At 41.5% G+C, this 23,184-nt stretch overlaps 1 protein-coding gene across 2 annotated transcripts; it reads right to left on the bottom strand.

Annotated features, from left to right (window-relative positions):
* Positions 1 to 252: 252 nt before the first annotated feature.
* lhcgr (luteinizing hormone/choriogonadotropin receptor) lies at positions 253 to 20,789 on the bottom strand. Of its 2 annotated transcripts, NM_001124326.1 has the most exon segments (13): positions 253 to 1,167; positions 1,478 to 1,935; positions 2,347 to 2,543; positions 3,416 to 3,487; positions 4,808 to 4,993; positions 9,961 to 10,035; positions 10,150 to 10,218; positions 10,419 to 10,496; positions 11,182 to 11,265; positions 12,274 to 12,348; positions 12,653 to 12,727; positions 12,845 to 12,916; positions 20,430 to 20,789. In NM_001124326.1, coding segments are annotated over 13 exon segments (2,184 nt in total). In that variant the 5' UTR covers positions 20,606 to 20,789; the 3' UTR covers positions 253 to 600.
* Between the last annotated feature and the right edge of the window lie 2,395 nt (positions 20,790 to 23,184).

Genomic DNA, 23,184 nt, shown 5'->3' with positions numbered 1-23,184 from the left:
TCAATCAGGTAATATTAATTACGGAGAAAGGATTTTATAGAATAGCATGTCATATCACTTAATCCGGCATAGCCAAAGACACGACACCACTGCCTGTGGACACTGGTCTCATTCTAATGGTCTACAGACAGCCTCTGCTTGAAGATATTCCACATGACTGTAAAATAAATAAATACATTTTTATATTTGAATAGTTATTCTGTTACAAAACATGTACATAGTGTAGCATTGATTCACCAAGCAAGTCTGGGATGCCAACAGAAAATGTTGTTTTATTTAAATACAATTTGGTTGAATGACACATTTAGCCATATGAGAATTACATGGGAGTTCAAATGTTCAAAATTGTTTACCGTTTTACAGTAAATTGCAGACAATCCTGGTTCTACTGTAGGAGCCAGTTAAAGGAAAAAGTGAAAGAAAAGTCCCATCTGAACAATAACCCCCCCCAGTAAGACTGTAGTAACCAGTGAATTGCACTACAAAATACTGTAAGGTCACTTGTTGCTACTGTTGATGATAATGAATAGAACAAAATAAAAAGCTTAGTCTATTCTTCATCCTCTTTGAAAAAATGTATTTCAGGTATAGGGTGCCATTTCAGATTGTCCCCAAATCTCCATCGTCTTTCGTCTGTTGGCTCTGCAATGGCAGAGGGTCCATCCTTAGTGTTGTACAAATCAGAGTCCCCTTGTTCCCAGAACTACTCTTCACCAAATTCTCAGAGCAATAGGCCTTCATCCTGTACATATTAGCTTTATTCTCGCAGCAGCCCATGTTACTCAGTAACAGATAGACATCTTTCCTGAAAGCCTTAGTAAAGATGGCATAGAGGAAAGGGTTGGCACAGGAATTGATAGGAAAGAACAACACCAGGAGTATCTTGGAGTTGGTGACAGTGATGAGCGGAACCTTAAAGGCTGCAGATATAGCGAAGAACGAGATGGGTGCCATGCAGAGGAGATCGGTGAAGATGAGAACAGCCATGCGCTTAGCGATCTTGGCGTCTGCACTGCGGCTGGGGAACTGGGGGTTCCGTACTGCCAGGTAGATGAGGACGTAGCAGACGCAGACCACCAGGAACGCCCCCACGTTGAAGAGGAGGAGCAGGAGGATGAAAGCCTGGGCCAGAGGAGTCTTCACATCCATGGGAAGGCACATGCTCACCTGGAAAATATTTCTTGTGTTATTTAATATACAGCAGTAATGAAAAAGTGTGTCCTAACCAATCTTCTCTTCTGGGAAAATAATGTAAAGCACACACAGAACGATGGGCGGTCATTGTGTTCTGTCGCTGTAGTGTGTTATAGCAACCAGCTGCTGGGTGCAGACTAGTGGTGACTATTTGCGTGGATTCAACATGTAGAATCATTGAAAAATGAACAGAAAATGTCAGCCACTATTCTGTTCAGAAGCACTAGGTATACTCTGCCGTCCATTGTTCTGTTTTTTTTTAATAGTACAGTGTATTATATACCCTGCTGTAGCTGCTGACCCCCACCAGGGGGAGCATGGCCATCCCCAGACAGATCAACCACCCTCCAGCCATGATGCCAGCAGCCTGCGCCAGGCCTAGCCTCTTCTCCAGCTGCAAGGCATGAGTTATCGTATGCCAGCGCTCCAGAGTGATAGTCGACAACGTGTACACCGACAGCTCCCCACCGAACACAGACAGGAAGCCCGCCGCACTACAACCTGCTCCCGTCTGCCAATCGATGGCGTGCTCACTGTAGTGGCCTCGGGTGTGGAGGTCGACCGCGGCGATCATAAGGAGGTAGACGCCGATGCAGAAGTCAGCGAAGGCCAGGTGACACATGAGGAAGCGTGGCACGGTGAGTTTACAGCGACTGGTGAAGAAGATGAGGAGGACTGTCAGGTTGCCAATGATCGCCAGGATGTTGATGAACCAGATGGCGACTCTGAGAAAACTGAAACCTGGAGTGAACAAAGGAAAAGCAGTCAAACTCAATTAAACTTCATTTATATAACACATTTCTTACAGAAAATACATTTAATGGTGCGCAACAACATTAGATACCATTTTTATTTTATTATTATTAAGAAATAAAGATCGTAAAACAGTAAAATAACAGTGGAAAGGAGACCGTACGACAAAGTAATCTCTGAATGTTTGTGCATCATGCCTAGGCCTTCTGTTCTTTCAGTAAAAGGCTGTTACCAAAACATGTCCATTAGTTTGACCTCTTGACTGCTTGAAATAACATTAAAACGTCTAAAGACTATTAGTGTGAATGAGGGTTTTCCCAGTTTGTCTTTTTAACCCTGCATTCAAATACTTTTCCTAAGGGACTAAGCTGAGTTGAGGGCAGCAATTATTGATTCTACCTGCTATGTCTTCACACGGGTTAAAGGCGTCAGCCTCTGGTGTACACTGGAGGGTTGGTCTGGTCTGACAGTTTAACCCTAGTTCTGGATACTGGAAATCCACACCTCCGTAGGACTCATCTTCGACATCTTCGTTTGTTCCATGTATTTCCACCAGTAGGGATGTGTCGGATGAGTCCACCATACCAGCTGGAAACCTGGTGGTACAGGAAGCGAGAGCTGTAAAGAGTAGGTCAATGGTCACTAAAGTTTTATGACTGTATAATTATATTGACATTTATTTTTCCCCGAAGATCAATGCATTTAGTGTCGCGAGCTAGACGGATCTTGTGGACTTACATGAATTAGTCTGGTAATATGAGGCTACAATGATAGAAAAACCTGTTCCCATAGTTCAAAAGTGGAGAGATGAAAGGTCAAAAACAGTTCACTTTAGTTCAGACAAGTAGTGGCATTTCTAATCAGATAGTTTAAATGGGATCCAATAGATGATTAATTACTCAAATTAGGAATTAGGCAATTAAGGCACCTTCACTGAAGATGTCTCTTAGTCAAAACGGATGAATCTACGAACTTAGCAATTACATGATGTAATGAATAATTATTTGGGGAACTTTAGTTTTTAAAGGCCCAGTGCAGTCAAAAACGTGATTTTCCTGTGTTTAATATATATTTCCACACTATGAGGTTGGAATAATAATATGAAATTGTGAAAATTATGATAACGCCCTTTTAGTGTAAGAGCTGTTTTTGGTGGGATGGAGTTTTGGCCTTCATGGTGACATCACCATGCGGTACATTAGTTAATAAATCAATAAGAAAGAGAGTTCCAAACCTCTCTGCCAATAACAGCACATTTTCAGTTTTCCCCTCCCCACTCAAAATTCTTGCTTGAGAAATTGCCCTTTACTAAAAAGCTATTTTTGATTATTTTTTACCATTGTAATTTAAAACAATCACAATAAGTCGCAAAATTGTTAACCAGAAATGATTTGATATTGAGATAAAAATGGCTGCACTGAACATTTAAACTACTGCAGTAGTAAAGGAAGAAGAAAAATAAACTCACTTTTCAGACGGACTGTCATCACAATACGTAGGCCTAGATCCATTATGTTGTGCTGCATTGATTGGAGAATCCCTAGGGGAGAGAGAGGGGTTAGGGTTAGGCTTAGTGAAAGGGGTTTTGGGTATAATGTTAGGGTTAGGTTAAGTATTAGGGTTAGGATTAGGGAAAATATAATTTTTAATGCTCCAAAAATGTTACACTCCAAAAAGTCCTTACACTTCATGAAAATACAGCTGTATATGTGTGTGTGTGTGTGTGTAGAGCCAACTACCACATTTGGGACCCTGGGCACCGACCTCTTTCATTTCAACACATGTTGCCATGGTGCAGAGAGAAAAATTGGCAGTTTTACAATGTTATTATACAATATTGCAGTTTTAAAGCGAATTTCCTGCTATTCTACAAATTTTGCCATGAGGCTGAGGGAACATGTTGCAGTTTTAAAGCAAATGTCCTGCAATTCTACACATTTTGCTATCATATGCTATCTGTGGGCCCCCAACCTCTTGCTGCCTGTCTCCAGAGGAACTGCAACGCAGTCATGCTTTGATCTTGTACTGATATGCTTTGGGGAAACAGTCAGTCGGAGAGACATATGTTTTTGATTCTCAAGACATAATCACAAAGCAGTGGTAGAGTATCACTTATATTAGGACATGAATATTTGATTTGGTTAACAGCAATAAGGAGAGACTGGCATGAGAGCTGCGACACACACACACACACACACACACACACACACACACACACACACACACACACACACACACACACACACACACACACACACACACACACACAGGGCCGGATAACCAAACGGGCACGCATCGAACATGCACCCCGGCCCCCAACCTAAAATGAGATACAATATATTTAGTCTCTTGTGATAGACTGCTAGCTGGCCAGCAAACACTACTTGGTTTTGGGTTCCGAGATTACATTATCTTTAACCCATGACCTAGAGACTGATTCCAGCTGCATCCTGTAAACAATTCATGGGATTCATTTGAAGGGCATTGAAGACCATTGTCTCATTAATTCCAAACTTCTACTAGGAATAGCCCACTTAATTACTAGTTATATCCCTCGAAAATAGGAAATCCCTGTCCGTCAGCCCTAAAGCAAGTTTCCTCTTGTTCTAACGTCAAGACACTGGTTTCTCCTGTGGGAGACCCAGGTTCAAATCCTGCCTTTGACACTTGCCCCTGGTGTGAATCAGAAGAGGCTGGTTGGAGAAGCTATAGGAGGATGGCTTGCTGAAATGGAACAGGGTCAAACATGTGGTTTCATATGTCTGATGTGCTTGATACCATTCCATTCCAGCCATTACAATGAGCCTGTCCTCCTATAGCTCCTCCCACTAGCCTCTTCTGGTGAATGGGATTATGCCACCTGTGTGTGTCCCAGGTGAGTAAGGCACAGCAGTGGCTGTTGTAGGTGAGGTGTGCCTTCTGCAGGTTGCCCAGATCCCTGAAAGGGGGTAGTCTCTTTAGGCCGTAGGCTGTACGGGCAACCAGCTCCACGACAGAATTGAGGCCATGGGATGGCAAAGTCTCTATCGCCGTCGACGAGACATCTCTGGAAAACATACAGTGAAAACACAATCATAATAAAGTTTTTATTAATTAATTATCTCACTCACTAATGAACTCACTCACTCAGTCATTCATCAGAGCTCTAATTATAGACATGGCAAAGGGTTCAGAAAGGTTTTTGAGGATATCACAGTACCAGTCAAAAGTTTGGACACACCTACTCATTCAAGGGTTTTTATTTTTACTATTTTATACATTGTAGAATAGCCCTTACACAGCGCTTAGTGGGACTATCATTTGTTTGTCAACAGGGCAATGACCAAACACACCTCCAGGCTGTGTAAGGGCTATTTGACCAAGAGTGAGAGTAATGGTGCTGCATCAGATGACCTGGCATCCACAATCACCCGACCTCAACCCAATTGAGATGGTTTGGGATGAGTTGGACCGCAGAGTGAAGGAAAATCAGCCAACAAGTGCTCAGCATACATGGGAACTCCTTCAAGACTGTTGGAAAAGCATTCCAGGTGAAGCTGGTTGAGAGAATGCCAAGAGTGTGCAAAGCTGTCATCAAATCAAATCAAATTTATTTATATAGCCCTTCGTACATCAGCTGATATCTCAAAGTGCTGTACAGAAACCCAGCCTAAAACCCCAAACAGAAAGCAATGCAGGTGTAGAAGCACGGTGGCTAGGAAAAACTAGGAAGAAATCTAGAGAGGAACCAGGCTATGTGGGGTGGCCAGTCCTCTTCTGGCTGTGCCGGGTGGAGATTATAACAGAACATGGCCAAGATGTTCAAATGTTCATAAATGACCAGCATGGTCAAATAATAATAATCACAGGCAGAACAGTTAAAACTGGAGCAGCAGCACAGGTAGTCCTGCATGCCAGGTAGTCCTGAGGCATGGTCCTAGGGCTCAGGTCCTCAGAGAGAGAGAAAGAAAGAGAGAAAGAGAGAATTAGAGAGAGCATATTTAAATTCACACAGGACACCAGATAGGACAGGAGAAGTACTCCAGATATAACAAACTGACCCTGACCCTGACCCCAAACTGACACATAAACTACTGCAGCATAAATACTGGACGCTGAGACAGGAGGGGTCAGGAGACACTGTGGACCCATCCGATGATACCCCTGGACAGGGCCAAACAGGAAGGATATAACCCCACCCACTTTGCCAAAGCACAGCCCCCACCACTAGAGGGATATCTTCAACCACCAACTTACCATCCTGAGACAAGGCCGAGTATAGCCCACAAAGATCTCCGCCACGGCACAACCCATGGGGGGGCGCCAACCCAGACAGGAAGATCACATCAGTGACTCAACCCACTCAAGTGACGCACCCCTCCTAGGGACGGCATGAAAGAGCACCAGTAAGCCAGTGACTCAGCCCCTGTAATAGGGTTAGAGGCAGAGAATCCCAGTGGAAAGAGGGGAACCGGCCAGGCAGAGACAGCAAGGGCGGTTCGTTGCTCCAGAGCCTTTCCGTTCACCTTCACACTCCTGGGCCAGACCACACTCAATCATATGACCCACTGAAGAGATGAGTCTTCAGTAAATACTTAAAGGTTGAGACCGAGTTTGTGTCTCTCACATGGGTAGGCAGACCATTCCATAAAAATGGAGCGCTATAGGAGAAAGCCCTGCCTCCAGCTGTTTGCTTAGAAATTCTAGGGACAATTAGGAGGCCTGCGTCTTGTGACCGTAGCGCACGTGTAGGTATGTACGGCAAGATCAAATCAGAGAGATAGGTAGGAGCAAGCCCATGTAATGCTTTGTAGGTTAGCAGTAAAACCTTGAAATCAGCCCTTGCTTTGACAGGAAGCCAGTGTAGAGAGGCTAGCACTGGAGTAATATGATCACATATTTTGGTTCTAGTCAGGATTCTAGCAGCCGTATTTAGCACTACCTGAAGTTTATTTAGTGCTTTATCCGGGTAGCCGGAAAGTAGAGCATTGCAGTAGTCTAACCTAGAAGTAACAAAAGCATGGATACATTTTTCTGCATCATTTTTGGACAGAACGTTTCTGATTTTTGCAATGTTACGTAGATGGAAAAAAGCTGTCCTTGAAAGAGTCTTGATATGTTCGTCAAAAGAGACATCAGGGTCCAGAGTAACACTGAGGTCCTTCACAGTTTTATTTGAGACGACTGTACAACCATTAAGATTCATTGTCAGATTCAACAGAAGATCTCTTTGTTTCTTGGGACCTAGAAGAAGCATCTCTGTTTTGTCCGAGTTTAAATGTAGAATGTTCTCAGCCATCCACTTCCTTAAGTTTGAAACACAGGCTTCTAGCGAGGGCAATTTTGGGGCTTCACCATGTTTCATTGAAATGTACAGCTGTGTGTCATCCGCATAGCAGTGAAAGTTAACATTATGTTTTCGAATGACATCCCCAAGAGGTAAAATATATAGTGAAAACAATAGTGGTCCTAAAACGGAACCTTGAGGAACACCAACATTTACAGTTGATTTGTCAGAGGACAAACCATTCACAGAGACAAACTGATATCTTTCCGACAGATAAGATCTAAACCTAGCCAGAACTTGTCCGTGTAGACCAATTTGGGTTTCCAATCTCTCCAAAAGAATGTGGTGATCGATGGTATCAAAAGCAGAACTAAGGTCTAGGAGCACAAGGACAGATGCAGAGCCTCGGTCTGATGACATTAAAAGGTCATGTACCACTTTCACAAGTGCAGTCTCAGTGCTATGATGGGGTCTAAAACCAGACTGAAGCATTTTGTGTACATTGTTTTTCTTCAGGAAGGCAGTGAGTTGCTGCGCAACAGCCTTTTCTAAAATTCATTTTTTCAGTTTATTGTTTTTGTTCGTTGTATAGAATTCAATAAAAATGGATAATCATCACACTGCATTGTGGTCCTCCTCTCTTTCGCCCGACGAAGAACGTTACAGCCGTTTATTATGTTCAACATAGGAGGGCCAAGCACAGGAAGGAGCTCTTTCAGTAGTTTAGTTGGAATAGGGTCCAGTATGCAGCTTGAAGGTTTAGAGGCCATGATTATTTTCATCATTGTGTCAAGAGATATAGTACTAAAACACTTGAGTGTCTCTCTTGATCCTAGGTCCTGGTAGAGTTGTGCAGACTCAGGACAACTGAGCTTTGAAGGAATGAGCAGATTTCTTTCTAGTAATCATGATCTTTTCCTCAAAGAAGTTAATGAACTTATTACTGCTGAAGTGAAAGCCATCCCCTCTTGGGGAATGCTGCTTTTTAGTTAGCTTTGCGACAGTATCAAAAAGGAATTTCGGATTGTTCTTATTTTCCTCAATTAAGTTGGAAAAATGGGATGATCGAGCAGCAGTAAGGGCTCTTCGATACTACACGGTACTGTCTTTCCAAGCTAGTCGGAAGACTTCCAGTTTTGTGGAAGCTTGCTTCAGAGCTCGGGTATTTTCTGTATACCAGGGAGCTAGTTTCTTATGAGAAATGTTTTTAGTTTTTAGGGGTGCAACTGCATCTAGGGTATTGCGCAAGGTTAAACTGAGTTCCTCAGTTAGGTGGTTAACTGATTTTTGTCCTCTGACGTCCTTGGGTAGACAGAGGGAGTCTGGAAGGACATCAAGGAATCTTTGTGTTGTCTGTGAATTTATAGCACAACTTTTGATGTTCCTTGGTTGGGGTCTGAGCAGATTATTTGTTGCAATTGCAAACGTAATAAAATGGTGGTCCGATAGTCCAGGATTATGAGGAAAAACATTAAGATCCACAACATTTATTCCATGGGACAAAACTAGGTCCAGAGTATGACTGTGACAGTGAGTAGGTCCAGAGACATGTTGGACAAAACCCACTGAGTTGATGATGGTTCCGAAAGCCTTTTGGAGTGGGTCTGTGGACTTTTCCATGTGAATATTAAAGTCACCAAAGATTTGAATATTATCTGCTATGACTACAAGGTCCGATAGGAATTCAGGGAACTCAATGAAAAACGCTGTATATGGCCAAGGAGGCGTGTAAACAGTAGCTATAAAAAGTGATTGAGTAGGCTGCATATATTTCATGACTAGAAGCTCAAAAGACGAAAACGTCATTTTTTTTTTTGTAAATTGAAATTTGCTATCCTAAATGTTAGCAACACCTCCGCCTTTGCGGGATGCACGGGGGATATTGTCATTAATGTAGCCAGGAGGCGAGGCCTCATTTAACAGTAAATTCATCATGCTTAAAAGCCATGTTTCAGTCAGGCCAATCACATCAAGATTATGATCAGTGATTAGTTCATTGACTATAATTGCCTTTGAAGTAAGGGATCTAACATGAAGTAGCCCTATTTTGAGATGTGGGGTATCATGATCTCTTTTAATAATGACAGGAATGGAGGAGGCCTTTATCCTAGTGAGATTGCTAAGGCGAACACCGCCATGTTTAGTTTTGCCCAACCTAGGTCGAGGCACAGACACGGTCTCAATGGGGATAGCTGAGCTGACTACACTGACTGTGCTAGTGGCAGACTCCACTATGCTGGCAGGCTGGCTAACAGCCTGCTGCCTGGCCTGCACCCTATTTCATTGTGGAGCTAGAGGAGTTAGAGCCCTGTCTATGTTGGTAGATAAGATGAGAGCACCCCTCCAGCTAGGATGAAGGCAAAGGGTGGCTACTTTGAAGAATCTCAAATATAAAATATAACACTTTTTTTGGTTACTACATGATTCCATATGTGCTATTTCATAGTTTTGATGTTTTTATTCTACAATGTAGAAAATAGTAAAAATAAAGAAAAACCCTTGAATGAGTATGTGTGTCCAAACTTTTGACTGGTACTGTACAAATTCCAATGGAGCTAGTGCATGCATTTTTCGACTTCTAAAGTGACTTACAGTGTGTGTACTGCATGCCTTTCTAGTATGGGTAGTTGATCCCTGCAGCTGTGGGAAGGTTACCATGACTTCATATAGTCTTGTGATAACCTGACTAAATAAAGGAAACATAGAATAAAGACCAAATATTGATAGTCTTAAAGCGTGTCGCTTACAGTATCCTAGGGCCCACTGCTCCTTTAAAAGCTTCCCTATGGATCACTCGGAGGTTTCGGTTATTCTTCAAAACCCTGAGAACACATAAAACAAAGTAAATAGCATTGTTTATTGATACAGGTTTATTTAGCCATTTGCTATCATTGTAAAAAAAGAAGTTGAAATGTTAAAAGTATAGGAAATACTACAATTTATTTATCTTGGTCCCATTAAAGGCATAGTCTTGTATTTCTCTAATGCCATTGTTGAACAGGTTCCTGGAATAGAGAGAAAACAATGTTAACACCATTGGCATTAAGGCCTAGACCCCAGATCCTGAGTAGGCAATAATGAGAGTTAGTGACTTTAAATGTCATTCAGTATAGCAATATCATTTTCACACTTCAGGCTTTTAGGACAATATTCTCCTTTGGATTGGAAAAAGTAGGTCTAGCCATTATAATAACACAGTACTTACATAGCAGTATATTCAGTTGTCATGCCAACAAAAGCATTTACTGGTATTGACAGAAGATAGAGGTTGTCACAGATATCCCTGTAAGACACATTTTTGATTATTTTAGATTGTTTTAATTATCCGTTATTTTACCAGGTAAGTTGACTGAGAACACGTTCTCATTTACAGCAACAATCTGGGGAATAGTTACAGGGGAGAGGAGGGGGATGAATGAGCCAATTGTAAACTGGGGATTATTAGGTGACCGTGATGGTTTGAAGGCCAGATTGGGAATTTAGCCAGGACACCGGGGTTAACACCCCTACTCTTACGATAAGTGCCATGGGATCTTTAATGACTTCAGAGAGTCAGGCCCCCCCCCTTTAACGTCCCATCCGAAAGACGGCACCCTACACAGGGCAGTGTCAATCACTGCCCTGGGGCATTGGGATATTTTTTAGACCAGAGGAAAGAGTGCCTCATACTGGCCCTCCAACACCACTTCCAGCAGCATCTGGTCTCCCATTAAGTTGATTAAGTTGATATAATACTGTTTAGGCCTATATTTACTTTTCAACAGTGTCGACAAGTCCTTCAACGTCACTGACCCATACTTACAAGACTCTGTCTGATGAAAGTCACAGTGTTTTTAATGAATTTCGAATAAAAAAATAGTCTTAATGGAGAGTTTTGGCATCTCTACCTCTTATGGACTCCACTAGGATTTAAGACAGCACCTCTTCTCATGTTGTTGGAGCACCCCTTATTTTCTTCACATACTTACAAGACAAAATTTTGGTTCCAAGGTTCCAGAGAATGGATAGAAGTCATGTCAGGAAACACTGTTATCCCAGTGTTGGATATACTCCTGTTAATGCATAACAAGACTGTATTATATTACTTCATAACACAATAATAACCTATTTGCTCTACCTTACCGAGGTCTTGCTATCCATTATGTATGTTGTATCATATGGTTTCTATGTTTTGTATGTACAATATACACTGAGTGTACAAAACATTAGGAAAATCTTTCTAATATTGAGTTGCTGGGGCATTGACTACAAGGTGTCGAAAGTGTTCCACATGGATGCTGGTCCATGTTGACTCCAATGCTTCCCACAGTTGTGTCAAGTTGGCTGGATGTCCTTTGGGTGGTGGACCATTCTTGATATACACGGGAAACTGTTAAGCATGAAAAACCCAGCAGCAGTTCTTGACACACTCAAACCAGTGCGCCTGGCACCTACTACCATACTCTGTTCAGAGGAACTTAAATCTTTTGTCTTGCCCAATCACCCTCTGAATGGCACACATACTGTACACAATCCCTGTCTCAATTGTCTCAAGGCTTAAAAATCATTCTTTAACCTGTCTTCTCCCCTTCATCTACACTGATTGAAGTGGGACTTAGCAGGTGACATCAATAAGGGATCATAGCTTTCACCTGGTTTCACCTGGTCAGTCGATGTCCTGGAAAGAGCAGGTGTTCATAATGTTTTATACATACAGTGTATACACTGGGAACAATAAAGATTTACTGAACTGAAATGAACTGTTGTGAGGTCAAAGTGTCGACATGTACATTGTAGCAGAGTATAAGAAAGTATGTGAATGAATAAACCAGACAGGTAGCATTATCTAGAGTGGAACAAGCCCTCTATGCAAAGAGAGATAGGATGCATCCCAAATGGCAGCCTATTCCCTTTATAGTGCGCTACTTCTGACCAGAGCCCTGGTCCTGGTCAAAAGTAGTTCACTATAAAGGGAATACAAAGTAGTGGACTATAATAGGAATAGGGTGCCATTTGTGACACAGGCATAGTATAGTACGGTATGGTCTCTGGTATCTCTTAAAGTTCAGAAGGCCTCTCACAGATAACGCAGCTTAGGAAGGTTGTTGAACGTCCTTCGAGCGATGTGCACCAGGCTCCGTATGTTCTTAATGAAGCTGCGAAACAAAAATGTATATGAGGTCACATACAGCACACATCTGACATACAGAACACACTTGATTTCAGCCAGTCCCTTTGCAACATATTCAAAACATGGTCTCAGTAGGATAAGTCAAAATAGTGACATTTAATCATTTTAGTTATACTGTATGTCACCCAAGCTGACATATTACTAAACGTCACATACATCACTTGCAAATCTAGAACACCATCTTGAAGACAGATCAGCCCATACAAGAAAGCAGACTAAACTCTGCTATGAGGATCCATGTTCTACCCCTGGGGGGGAAACACACTCACATTTCATTGAGGTTGAGAAGATTGTTGAATGCAAGGGTCTCTATAGTTTCCAAGGCAACACTTTGACCGATTTCTCTAAAAGACGCACCAAGCAAAAACTGGTTATTTTGAACAATTCATAACCAAAAGGGGTGTGGTCAAAAAGCAATTGAATTGATATGGATCAACCCCAGATTGATATTTGATACTCACATATGCTGGACTCTTCTCAGGCCATCAAAGGTGTGGCTGGCTATTGTGCTCATAGTCAGATGCTTCAGGACGCTGAGAAGTATGGGAACAGTCAGAAAGACAATATTATATAAAATTGTACTTTTAAACTATTTTACAGACCATCGAAAAGGAACCAAACGTTAATTCAATACATTAGTATGTGTTTACATTTACTAAGTCAAATAAGACATTTTGTTAATAGTCAAGGAAGTGTGTTCTTGAAAGAATTCCCTGTCTGAAGTTGTCCTGGTAACAACACATTGTTCAAGGTCTTCCACACAGCCACACACATATCTGTTGTCCTCTTCAGTAAACACACACGCTCACATACACACGCATATGCACACACACACATTCACACGAGCAAGGTCGCACGCGCACACGCGCACACACACAGACACACAGACACAGACACAGACACAGACACAGACACACACACACACACACACACACACACACACACACACACACACACACACACACACACACACACACACACACACACACACACACACACACACACACACACCAAAAACAAGCCCTAAATCCAGTGCCTTGCAAAGGTATTCATCCTCCTTGGCGTTTTTACTGTTTTGTAGCATTACAACCTGTAATTTAAATGGATGTTTATTTGGATTTCATGTAATGGACATACACAAAATAGTACAAATTGGTGAAGTGAAAAAAATGACTTGTTTCATAAAATTCCAAAAAATAAAAAACAGAAAAGTGATGCATGCATATGTATTCACCCCCTTTGCTATTAAGCCCCTAAATAAGATCTGGTGCAACCAATTACCTTCAGAAGTCACATAATAAGTTAAATAAAGTCCACCTGTGTGCAATCTAAGTGTCACATGATCTGTCACATGATCTCAGTAGGTAGAAATACTCCTGTTCTGAAAGTCCCCAGAGTCTGCAACACCACTAAGCAAGGGGCACTACCAAGCAAGCAGCACCATGAAGACCAAGGAGCTCTCCTTACAGGTCAAGTTGTGGAGAAGTACAGATCAGGGTCGGGTTATAAAAAAATATCAGAAACTTCGAACATCCCACGGAGCACCATTAAATCCATTATTACAAAATGGAAAGAATATGGCACCGCAACAAACCTGCCAAGAGAGGGCCGCCCACCAAAACTCACAGACCAGACAAGGATGGCATTAATCAGAGAGGCAACAAAGAGACCCTGAAGGAGCTGCAAAGCTCCACAGCAGAGATTATCTGTCCATAGGACCACTTTAAGCCGTACACGCCCCCAGAGCTGGGCTTTAAGGAAGAGTGGCCAGAAAAAAGCAATTTCTTAAAGAGAAAAATGAGCAAACACGTTTGGTGTTTGCCAAAAGGCATGTGGGAGACTCCCCAAACATATGGAAGAAGGTACTCTGGTCAGATGAGACAAAATGCTGCTTTTTGGCCATCAAGGAAAATGCTATGTCTGTCGAAAACCCAACACCTCCCATCATCCCAAGAATTCCATCTGTTTGTGATGCGTGCAGGACAGCAGAAATGTGATCTGGAGGTAAAGGTCATACATCTCCAATAACTCCAAAGTTTTATATTAAAAAAGCTAATTATATAAAAAATCGGATTTATTTTAAGGTCTTTGTCCATAAATTCTAATCTATAGTCAAACGGACATTAGTATGAACAGTGTAAAATCTAATGCAATATGGGACTGCTAATCATCTAGTCGAACAGAAGTGTCAAGACGTTGCATTAGTTAATGTGACGACTGTTGCTCATCGAATGATTAAAGGTTTCTAATTGCGTGACTAACTGAATCAAGCAATTATTAACTCATTAACCTGGGGCACCATGGGAAAATTTGTTTTATTGAGTTTCTATTTCCCAAATTAACTCAAAGAATAGGACTGGGGACCCTTGCCGCGGGTCCCGAATGGACGGGAGATTCCGGCAGCACCGGACAGGCGGGAGACTCAGGCAGCTCCGGAGTGAAGGGCGATTCCGGCAGCACAGGAGTGAAAGGCGGCTCTGGCCCGCCCGTCAGTCAGGAGCTGCCAGAGCTCGGCGGCGAGGGTCGCTGCTCCCAAGGTGCCACTTAAGTGGGCCGAGACTATGGTGGAGTGGGGTCCACGTCCCGCGCCAGAGCCGCCACTGCGGACAGACGCCCACCCAGACCCTCCCCTATAGGTTCAGGTTTTGCGGCCGGAGTCCGCACCATTGGCGGGGGGGTACTGTCACGTTCTGACCTTAGTTCCTTTATTATGTCTTTGTTTTAGTTTGGTCAGGGCGTGAGTTGGGGTGGGTAGTCTATGTTCCTTTTTCTATGTTGTGTTTTTGTGTTTGGCCTGGTATGGTTCTCAATCAGAGGCAGGTGTCATTCGTTGTCTCTGATTGAGAATCATACTTAGGTAGCCTTTTCCCACCTGTGTTTTGTGGGTGATTATTTCCTGTTTAGTGTTTTTTCCATTCACCTTACGGGACTGTTCGTTTGTCGTTTATTGTTTTGTTCAGTGTTCAGTTATTTTATAAAAAATATGAACACTTACCACGCTGCGCTTTGGTCCTCACCTTCTTCCACCACAGACAATCGTTACAATTAGTGTGTCAGAGTGTTTGGACAATCTCTCGATTTACAAAAGCCACATTGACAGGCCTCCTCATTAAGCCGAGCTCCTACAGATGTCCAAACACCAGCTAATGTAACCACCAGCTAATGTAACCTCATACGAGGCCCATCGTGACACCAGAATAAGAAATGGAGGACAGAGCCACTCAAATGGAATGGCCGATTAGTTCACTTTAATGTAACTGTGGTTTGGAAGATATAAACAGACGACCCCCCCTTTGTAGGCCCGCGGATCAATTTCCCAAAATTGTTGTATATATTATTTTATTCAGAACTCAGTTGGGGTCTCAACAGTTGTTTAGAATTTGAGAAAGTGATGTCAGGGACATGAAAACCAAATTAATTTCATATGTGATCACAAGTGTTTCACATGTGAAGTTAATGTGATAAAGTGACAACATGTAAAAAAAAAAAAGAAACATGTGATAACATGAAACTACACATGTGAAAACATTTGACATCGTGAAATAAATGTGACAACATGGGAATGCAAAATTTCAACATGAGATACCATGAAACTACACATATTACAATATTTGAAAGTTTCTTACATGTAAAACTGCGAAATCGATTTTCATATTTGAATATTTACCATATGTAAAAATGCAATTCCACATGTGAGAGTTAGTTTCTTACATGTTAGTTTCTTACATGTGGAACTGCAAATGTGATTTTCACATGTTTTGATTTTCACATGTGAACTTGCAATTCCACATGTGAAGTGAAAACATGTTAACATGTGATCTCTAAATGTAATACATGTGAACATCTGACCTCACATGTGTCTCTTTTGTTTTCACATAATTTCACATTGTGAAATTGCAAAAGTTTTTTTTTTTGCAAGGGAAATAATTAAATGGCATGTTTTTTTTAGATAAATGGTAAATGGTATGGCGATTTTGAACTGTTCAGCTAAAATAGTGTAAAAAGCTTTAATCAATGACGACATAGTACTGACTTTTCAGTATGACCATAGCGGGATTTGATATCACAACCTCTGGAGTTAGGGGTACACTTATATGCCTGCTGCAGTTCTGAAAGCAGCACTCGGGCCAAAAGTGATCCCCGACAATTGCGTACTACGTCACATATGTCCAGATATGTGCACCATGTCATTGCTCTCTCTTTCACTCTGCTGTGTGTTATATCTTGGTAGCTGTCACTCAAATGGCGAGGGGCTGAAGCTGATTGATTGAACTCTAATTGCTAGGAGGCTGGTTCACGAGGGTGAACATTTTGGGAAAATGATGCATCACACCTTTCAGAAAAACAGTCACTTTCAAACTAGGGATTTTGTGGCTAGTTGAGGTAACATGGTAATTCTGCTTGTAGATTATGCATGTACGAACTACACATTGACACATTCAGCCCAAAGCAGGAGGTTAAACAAAGTCTTACTAGTCGCCAAAGTTCAGGAGCGTGTCTTTTTTCTGGCTATTCTTGCATCATTAATTTAATTTACTTATTTCAGCAGTTTGAGGGTTTCCTGTATAGTTGTCTAATGTTGGTGGGGTATATTTTCCTGCTTTAATGTTACTCCTGAATCACTATGATAAAGATTTTGTTTGTGTATTATACAAAGTTGAGGTTTACTTTGATGTCCAAAGTGTAGGAATACAGGTGAAATCAGTCACAGACACAGACATGGTGGCATAGCAGGAAGAATGCCGTGAACCAAACGGTTGTGAGTTCAAATCCCAGGTGAGGACATGTTGAATAATAATGACTATGTAAGTAAACATAGTTGAAGTCTGTCAAATATGTAAGTTGAAAACACTGTGACTGTTTTTTTTTAAGTTCCGGTGACATCCTAACAAGTCATTTCTGTTTGCAGGGCCTGTGACATCTCGTGAAAAGAACTCCACTGGACTGTAAACAACATATCCTGAGGCTGCATTTATTGTAGCTGGGGGTTTTAACAAAGCAAATTTAAGAAAAACAATACAGAAGTTCTACCAATATATCGACTGCAGTACTTGCGCTGCCAAAACACTTGACCACTATTACTCCAACTTCAGGGATGCCTATAAGACCCTCCCCCGCTCTCCTTTTGACAAATCTAACCACGACTTCATTTTGCTCCTCCCTTCCTATAGGCAGAAACTCAAACAGGAAGTACTAGTGCTAAGGACTAGTCAACGCTGGGCTGACCAATCGGAACCCACGCTTCAAGATTGTTTTGATCAGACAGACTTGGATATGTTCCGGGTATCTTCTGAGAAAAACATTGACAAATACAATCTGATTCAGTGACAGAGTTTAACAGGAAGTGTATAGGAGATGTTGTACCTACTGTAACTATTAAAATCTACATTTGCTTACCACCACAATAGATCCACAGACAATGCAATCGCCATCACACTGCACACTGCCCTATCCCATCGGGACAAGAGGAATACATATGTAAGAATGTTGTTCATAGACTATAGCTCAGTATTCAACACCACAGTACCCTCCAAGCTCATCATTAAGCTCGAGACCCTGGGACTGAACCCCACCCTGTGCAACTGGGTCCTGGACATCCGGACGGGCCGCCCCCGGGTGGTGCAGGTTTGAAACATCACCTCCACTTCACTGATCCTCAACACTGGGGCTCCACAAGGGTGTGTAATAATGGAACACTAGTCACTTTAATAATGTCTACAGATCTTGCATTACCCATCTCATATGTATATACTGTATCCTATACTATTCTGCTGTATCTTATTCTATGCCACTCTGACATTGCTAGTCCATATATTTTTATATTCTTAATTCCATTCCTTAACTAGATTTGTGTGTATTGGGTATATGTTGTGTAATTGTTAGATATTACTTGTTAGATATTACCTCACTGTCGGAGCTAGAAGCACAATCATTTTGCTACACTCGCAATAACATCTGCTAAACACGTGTTTGTAACCAATAAAATTTAATTGGGATTTGGGAACAAAAAACATAGTTTTCTCCTGAATCAACACTAGAAATGTTAGATTGAAATACAACAACAGATAACTGATACCATGCCATTCCATTAGGTCTTTTGTGGCTTTAGCCTCTTAAAGATACAACATGGTCATTTGCGAAGACTGCCTGGAAAGGATTCAGTTAACATTTTCATACTAGTGATAAATGAATGATGTAAGTGTTAAATGAAAACATATTGGATCAAAAGAACCCCAGTGTTGGGGTTAATAACCAGTGTTAAACCAAAATCACGCCCATCGTTATCATATTTCCCAGAAGGCTATACTGCAGGTTGATTTTTTAAATTGTTTGTTTCAATATCTATTTTTTTGCATGTACATTGATTAATATTATGCTACTTAAATATAAATTCCATTCTTTTTTCTAAACTAATCCAATCTGTTACTTGGACTTATTGCACCCATTACTGAAATGGTTGTTCAAGTTTAGATATGTTAGGTAGTCTCATGTCTTAGGTTTCCCAAACCTGCAGTCGTTCTGAATGCAGGCTGCAGGGGAATAAAAATATCCAAAATGTTGGATATCCCCACTCTGGCTGGATTCCAATAAGAATTACCCATCACTTTGCAAGCCATCATAATGTGACTTGCAGGCCTGAAAAACACGAGTTTCAGGTCACTGTATTGGGGTAAAACTTAGCCCTCAAAATACCTTATTAAATATTTGTTATTGTATTGAATAATTACATTTTATTGTTAACATATTAGCTTAGTATCTCACTTGGTGAAGGCCATAGGACTGAACATTTATGAACGCAACAACTATGTCACTGTCCCTAACAAAGACAGTCATTGGTGGTAACTTTACAATTCACTCGACAGGCAAGGCCATCTAGGAAATTTGCAAAAAAAGGCTTTACACTAACTAGATGTTACATTTACCATTGTCAGTGTTGATTTAACACTGGAGAATTTGCTGTGTAAAAATGACCTCAGCAAATTATCTAGAAGACTTATAGAGGTTTTATAAACTGTCTGCCTGCCAAAATGTGGCTTACAGACAGACAGCTTTAAAGGGTTAAAGTTCACTTTTGATGTTCAGCTTATTTTCGACTTCTCTATAGGGTGTTGTTGTGTACTCTGAAACATTTTTAAATCCATTAACTCGTTATTTAACAATTTCAAGAATCATCTGGCTCACAATTTTGCAGCGTGTAGCAATCCTAAACTAGACTTCAGAAAAGTGAGCTATCCCTTTAATGGAAACTTGACTGCAGGAGATGGCCACTATACTCTGCCGAGAGAGATTTGCTTTGAACTAATTTACAACTTTGAACCTCTCTCCACACACACACACACACACACACACACACACACACACACTGGAGGAAGGTATCCGGAGCATTATATCAATTCAGTAGCTAGAGTAGTCAGCCTCTCAGGACTGGAGGAAGGTATCCGGAGCTAGAGCTTCTTGGGTATAAAGCAATGTTGCTGGGATTTTTCAAATGCAGAGAGCACGTTTTCGTAGATTTAGAAGGCTTTGGAACATCCTGTGCATCCACAGCGTACCCAATTGAAACGTATATATATATATTTAACTAGGCAAGTCCGTTAAGAACAAATGGTTATTTACGATGACGGCCCGGGAACAGTTCCCCTTGTTCAGGGGAAGAACGACAGATTTTTACTTTGTCAACTCGGTGATTCGATGTAGAAACCTACCGGTTACTCGCCCAACACTCTAACCATTGGGCTACCTGTCGCCCCGTAGACCTATGTAATTGATCAATTTTAGGATACATTTTCTGAAAGTAACACCAATAGTAGTCTATCAAGGCAAGTAATAATAGAATTGAGCACTTGTGCTTTTTAAAACACCACCATACATGACTAATCTTTCATTTAAAAAAAGTTAACTCATTTAACATTGTATTTGCATGCATGCTCTCTGGTTCCAATTGATTTGACCAGTGTGTAAATGCGCACCAATATTATGTAAATTATTGTTACCATGTCCATCAACAAAATATTAATCTGCTCAGATGTAATATAAATCACTTACAGTCTTGGACCCCTTTCGCTCGTTGGAACGGACTTCTCCGTGATGTTGTTACATCTAATGGTGTTGGCGGAACACCGGCAGATTCCCGGACACACAAAGCTCGAAGTGTACCCGCAGCCAAAGCCAAAGAAGAGCAAAACATACGGGTAGAACAGGAACAACAGCGATATCGACATCATTGAATTATCCTACTTTTCAAATTGAAGCAATAAATCCCAAGGACCACATACAGTAGGAGCAGCAAAGATGATGATGATAACCATTTACGTCCTTCTGTTGGAACAGACTCGGTGGATTGATGCAGCGTACGTTTGAATGGAGGAAGAAACAAACATTGCCCTATCCATCAAAAGGATAGCCTGTGCAATAAATTCCAAATAGTGGCTGGAGCGCATTGTGCAGACGCGAGCGCACCAGATGCTCTCCATTCCCGCCTACCCCGTAATCGCTCCGCGTCACGTGTAAACTGTCAGTATTATAACGATTGCAAGGGCCCAGGGATGTCATGGTCTTTTCTGTCATTAACCTACAGTGTCTACCCATAGTCTACCTCTCAAACATGACATAATTACTTGATGTATCTATTCTGAGACAAGATACAGTATAACTTAAATAAAATATAAACGTATTAAATATCAACATATTAACTTTCATAAAATATCACATTTCTGAATGTTTTATTATGGAGGTCCCAATCCATTAGTTCAAGCCCTGTCTAATCCTAATGGAAATGCACCATAATAGAATGGTTTCCAACAGCTTGTTTTGCATTATTGCACAAGAGACAAGAGATAGTATACCTAATTCAAGATAAGAACAATATCTTCTAGCCTATGTGTCAGTTTGTGTTTGGCAGAACAGAAGGCCAAAGGGACCTTGAAAGAGGATCAAATGGGGAATGAAATAGAGTGGAATCTTGGAAATGTCATCGTTTTTTTTATTGCAGTTCTTTTAAGTTCGACCCACCCCACCCCTCCCTTTGCCATATGGCCTGCATCACAGGATCAAATCTATTTGGGTTCCATATATCGTCATTGGTTGCACTAATTGCATTTTTGTCTACATTACCTGGCTCACGCATCCATGACATTACCCTGAAGAAGGTACAGTGATGCCAAAGCATTGGTATTTTACCCAATAAACTACTGGAAGTGTACAGTGCATTCGGAAAGTATTCAGACCCCTTCCCATTTCCCACATTTTGTTACATTACAGCCTTATTCTAAAATGGATAAAATAAAAATGTTCCCTCATCAATCTACACACAATACCCCATAAATGTATTAAAAATAAAAAATCAGAAATACCTTATTTACATAAGTATTCAGACCCTTTGCTTTGAGACTCGAAATTGAGCTCAGGTTCATCCAGTTTCCGTTGATCATCATTGAGATGTTTCTACGAGTTGATTGGAGTCTACCTGTGGTAAATTCAATTGATTGGACATGGTTTGGAAAGGCACACACCTGTCCATATAAGGTCCCACAGTTGACAGTGCATGTCAGAGCAAAAACCAAGAAGTGAGGTCGAAGGCATTGTCTCTAGAGCTCCTAGACAGGATTGTGTCGAGGTCCAAAAAACGTCTGCAGCATTGAAGGTCCCCAAGAACACAGTGACCTCCACTCATAAATGGAAGATGTTTGGAACCCACAAGACTCTTCCTAGAGCTGGCTGCCCAGCCAAGCTGAGCAATCGGGGGAGAAGGGCCTTGTTTGTGGAGGCGACCAAGGACCCAATGGCCACTCTGACAGCACCAGAGTTCCTCTGTGGAGATGGGAGAACCTTCTAGAATGACAACCATCTCTGCAGCACTCCACCAATCTGGCCTTTATGGTAGAGGGGCCAGACGGAAGCCACTCCTCAGTAAAAAACACATGACAGCCCGCTTGGAGTTTGCTAAAAAGGCACCTAAAGACTCTCAGACCATGAGAAACAAGATTCTCTGGTCTGATGAAACCAAGATGGAGCTATTTGGCCTGAATGCCAAGCGTCACGTCTGGAGGAATCCTGGCCTCATCCCTACGGTGGTGGCAGCATCATGCGGTGGGGATGTTTTTCAGTGTCAGGGACTGGGAGACTAGTCAGGCTCGAGCGAAAGATGAACGGAGCAAAGTACAGAGATCCTTGATGAAAACCTGCTCCAGAGCGCTCAGGACTTCAGACTGGGGTGAAGGTTCACCTTCCAACAGGACAATGACTTTAAGCACACAGCCAAGACAACGCAGGAGTGGCTTCGGGACAAGTCTCTGAATGTCCTTGATTGAACATCTCTGGAGAAACCGTGAAATAGCTGTGCATCCGACCTGACAGAGCTTGAGAGGATCTGCAGAGAAGAATGGGAGAAACTCCCCAAATACAGATGCGCCAAGCTTGTAGCATCATACCCAAGAAGAATCGAGGCTGTAATTGCTTCCAAAGGTGCTTCAACAAAGTACTCAGTAAAGGGTCTGAATAGTTATGTAAATGTGATTTTAAAAAATAAATTATGTGCAAACATTTCTCAAAACCTGTTTTTGCTTTGTCATTATGGGGTATTGTGTGTAGATTTATGAGGGGGAAAAACTATTTAATAGATTTTAGAATAAGGCTATAACCTAACAAAATGTGGAAAAAGTCAAGGGGTATGAATATTTTCTGAATTAACTATATATAGAGTGTGCAACTCTCTTAATTTATTTTAGAGCTTACAGTTTATTCGCCTTTAGTCAGCACCCCTACACTAAATCATTTTCTCTGGGTGTGCGCCAGCTCGTGC

The sequence above is a fragment of the Oncorhynchus mykiss genome, chromosome 20 (genome assembly GCF_057628025.1).
Source record: "Oncorhynchus mykiss isolate SJ-2025 chromosome 20, ASM5762802v1, whole genome shotgun sequence".
Classification (NCBI taxonomy): Eukaryota; Metazoa; Chordata; class Actinopteri; order Salmoniformes; family Salmonidae; genus Oncorhynchus; species Oncorhynchus mykiss.
Note: the sequence above shows the minus strand (reverse complement) of the source record. Positions and strands in the feature narration are given on the sequence as shown.